At 35.7% G+C, this 4,092-nt stretch overlaps 2 protein-coding genes across 3 annotated transcripts in view; both read right to left on the reverse strand.

Annotated features, from left to right (window-relative positions):
• The window catches only part of LOC108747725 (dosage compensation regulator), a 20,082-nt gene that overhangs the window by 8,833 nt on the left and 7,157 nt on the right, over window positions 1-4,092 (reverse strand). The gene's annotated exons all lie outside the window — the stretch shown is intronic.
• Window positions 799-3,042, reverse strand: LOC108747726 (protein regulator of cytokinesis 1-like). The gene is made up of 2 exons (XM_018485397.1): window positions 2,947-3,042; window positions 799-2,868 (listed from the first exon to the last, which is right to left on the reverse strand). Exon 2 carries the CDS (start codon window positions 2,846-2,848, stop codon window positions 917-919), a length of 1,932 nt encoding a protein of 643 aa, XP_018340899.1. The 5' UTR covers window positions 2,849-2,868; window positions 2,947-3,042; the 3' UTR covers window positions 799-916.

Genomic DNA, 4,092 nt, shown 5'->3' on the forward strand with positions numbered 1-4,092 from the left:
TAACTTACTTATTTAATGTTTAACAAGTAAAACTCTCACCAACAATGAAGAATTGGTTATAAAATTTTATAGCAGTGACAGTTTGATGCTGATCGAATGAATATACTATTTTTTTACAAGTACTGTCAATGCTAACATGACCTTTATAAGAAAAATAACCGCATACATTTTAGGAATAGGTATAAATCATACATTAAAAAATTGTTCACAAATGTATTAATTATAATTGTATTAATTTTCATGACTTGTTTGTGTGAACAAATTAATATAAATATTATAAAGTGAGGAAGACTAATTTTCCACCAACGTAGATTAACTTTAATCTAGGTTTAACTTACTCTTTGTCTTTTTCTAATCTTTTGAACTAGAAAAAGACAAAAAGTAAGTTGAACAGAGATTAAAATTAAACTACATTGGTGGAAACGGGCATTAAGGGCCTATTCTGTAACTCTTGACTCTAACGATCGTTAAATTGTCATTGCGCAGCTTTTTTACTGTATATAAAATCTGCGCAATGACACTGTAACAATATCGTCGTCAAGAATTACAGAATAGAACCCTAAGTCAATACATTTTTCATTATTTAATTGTGTATAATTATTAAAGAACTCTTAAAATTGAAAATTAAAATATTCCAAATTAAAGGCTTTGAGAGAAACAGTTCAATAAATGTGCACAAATTTTCAACTAGTTTTATGTATTATATATAATTCATATTAAATTACCATTACAAACTTCCGAACGTTTCAGTCATATTCATCCTTAACGAAATCAATATTTTATTATTGTACGGTTATGATAATAAATTGAATGTATGTTAATTATTACTTATTATTGCTCGTTATAGGCCATTAAACAATGTAGTTTTGCTTTATTATGTCATAATATAAAAAAAAATATATTATTTCGATCTCGTTTAAAAGATGAAAGGCAAGTTACTCGGGGCCGTCGCTAATTTCGGGGTGTTAATGACTCTGGGGCTGTGTGGTGTTTTACGTGCAGAGAGAGGAGTGAAAGATGGTGTTGTTGTGGCAGAAAGATGTTTCCTCAATGGTTTCATAGGCGTTCGTACTGGTGTCTTATTGATATTGAGTCTATTAGCACTCCTTAGTATTTGGTCTGGCAACATTGAGCTGTGCAATTCCTCTCTGTCCGTCATATGGCCCTGAAACTGATTATATGTCGTATCCGTAATGCTATTAACAGGTGACTGCGATTCCTTTCTTTTCTGTCCGCCTTTGGAAGATCTGCCTGATTTCTGACCAATTTTTGGAAGTCTTCCGCTCCTTCTGATCTTGGATACAGTGATAGTAGGTTTATTCTTGTCGCCGTTTTTATTTCTACGTTTTAATGACGAATTGGGAGATGGGCTGAACAGTTTACGTTTCGATAATCCTAGTGCTGGCCCTCTGTGAACGCTCAACATACCTGGCGTTCGCTTAGAACTATTTAAAGGCGATTTCTTAATTGATTTATCTTTTGCCTCTTTCCTTGCCTTCTTCTTCGATTCCCTCTCAAGAGTGACACTTTCCCAACTCTCTGCTAAAACATTTTCCAACGATGTGCCATAAATAGTAAACATCTGATTATGAGTAGTTTCGTAATCCTTAATCAATTTCCTCAGTTCTGCTTCTATTTTGGGTAACTTCCTTTGTATAGCATTGCGCTCTTTTTCTTCCATCAACAATTGGCCCCCGCGATTGTGATAGCGATCGGGATTGTTTGCTCGCTGAAGCAAATCCTTAACTTTCGTTATCAAATTTTCGCGTTGTTCTAGAAGCTCAAATATCGTTCGATTATCATTATAAAATTTGCGCAGTCTCTCCACTTCTAATTCGTGCAACGACAACAGATCTTCTGTGAATGTGTTAGAAAAAAATGGTGCAAATGTGTTTCTTTCTGCCTCACAGTATTTGCACAAATCCCATAAATTCAGCAGTTCATACCTAATCTGTGTGACGTACTTGAGGATATTATCTTTTCTTTTTTCCTTACAACGCTTTATTTCTACTGCAAGAGCATTTACGGTATTACTGTTATATCCAGGATGTTTTTCAAGGAATGATTGACAAACATCGTCAGGTTCGTCGAGATATTTCCATAATGCCAATAAATCTTCCTTCATTTTTTCGACGCAGCACTTTGTGTCTTCTATCTGCATACTCAATTCATCCCTGTACTCTTTCAGTTTTGTTATATTGTTCGCATTCAGCACAAACTCTTCAGGATTGTTGCAGACTAACTCTATAAATGGCGAAGATGGAGATATTTCTAAATCATTCATCATTTTGATTATGGAACGACGTATATCTGTAAAAACATTCTCCAAATGTGTCTTCTCAATCTCTTGCTTTTGTAGATAAAGTTTAAAACTCTCAAGATCTTGCTCCGTAGGTACAATATCCTCAACTATGTTTAACGCTTTGCAGCCGAGCTTCTTGCAAATTTCTTGTTCCTTCGACAATAATTCCTTGAGAATTACGATACGTTCTTTCTTTATGCACTCTAAATTTTGTAAATCTGTTTGAAGAATTTGTTCGACTTTGCACAAAGGGACATGATCATACGTCTTGGGTATCACCTCCATTTGCAATTCTGCATACAATGACGTTGTTTGTTTGAAGAGATCCTGTATGTTAGCAAACAACAGCTGCTGTTTTGACTGTGCTTCAGCGACCATATCGTTTAACAACTCCTTTACGTGACTATGCGCTTGGTCATAGTACGTTGATCGCATATCCCTGGTGCATCCGATGCCTTCCCAGGTTTTCTGCAACACGTCGAATGCCTGTTCGAGTTCCTTGACTATTTTTTGCACGACAGGCTTCCACTCCGGTTGATCGGCCATTATTCCTATCTCTTTATTTTCTTCGAGAAAGAATAATATCCAAGTTAAAAGTATGGCTCAATACGGTTGTTATAAATTCTGCATCGTCGCATACATACCTCAATCTCTAGAAAATGTCAACCTATTGCACGAAAGAAATTCACACGCGTCACTTTCCTCAAGAAACGACGCCACCGTAAACGCATGCCGTTAGCTTTTTGAATTTAAACGGTCTATATGTGTGTTTTGCTGAGTTTGCTCGATGGCGTTGCTGTCGCAGCACCGAAGCGTTCCGAAGTTCATAAAAAGTCGTACATACGTTAAAAAGAACAGGAGTCGGTTATGTTAAATTCACACTGCGTACGATACCCAATAGAATTTGGCTACGTCCAGCAGAAAAAGCTTTGCAATTGGTCCTGTTCTTTTTAGCCGAACTTCTTGCACGATTTATCATGTTTCTTTTCCTCTCCAACGCGAAGAGAAAAGGAAAAAAAAATTAACCGTGAAAGAATTTTAATTAAAAAGAACAGACCTCCTGTTACGTCTGTTTTTTTTTATTCCTGAGGTCGGTTTTTTATTGTTGCACTTTCTGGACTGGTATACACAGTGCAATAAATTGAAGTAAAATGAATATATTTATAGCAACGAGCGATATCCAATGGCTGTGTTCAATAGATTCAACAGTGTTGAGTGAGTGCTGAGTATCAGCAGATCGTCCAACTAGATTTTAGATTTAGAAGAATACATTAATAGTAACAAGCGTTCACTTAACTGTCAAGTCTGCTGAACGCAGCCATTGATGTATTCTTCCAAATCTTAAATTCTGATTGGATTACCTAAAAGAATACACCAATAACAATGAGTACTTAGCTGTTAAGTTCACTGAATGCGCCCAATGAAATTTCTGTCTTTTTGCATATGACGATGTAAATCAGAGTTTTTATTGGATATCACACGTCGTGTCCAATGTGCAAATTGCAATAGTCAAATCTGTAGTTTACGTTATACTATAGCAAAAGTGCACAATAAAGGAAACTTTCTAGCAGAGACACAAAAATCATTCCGTCTTTGTTTCTTACTGATTATTGAACAAAAACAGAATAACTCTTGTGTCAATTTGTGTCTGTTGCTGAAAAAAAGCTCCTAAAGTTGTCTGGACGTAAGATTGCATTTTTCATGCTGACGCTCGACGCTCGATTCGAACGTCAAAACAGATCACGTAATCAAAATTGACGAATATCAAGCATCAATTTTGACGTGACCTG

The sequence above is a fragment of the Trachymyrmex septentrionalis genome, unplaced genomic scaffold (genome assembly GCF_001594115.1).
Source record: "Trachymyrmex septentrionalis isolate Tsep2-gDNA-1 unplaced genomic scaffold, Tsep1.0 scaffold20, whole genome shotgun sequence".
Taxonomy (NCBI): domain Eukaryota; kingdom Metazoa; phylum Arthropoda; class Insecta; order Hymenoptera; family Formicidae; genus Trachymyrmex; species Trachymyrmex septentrionalis.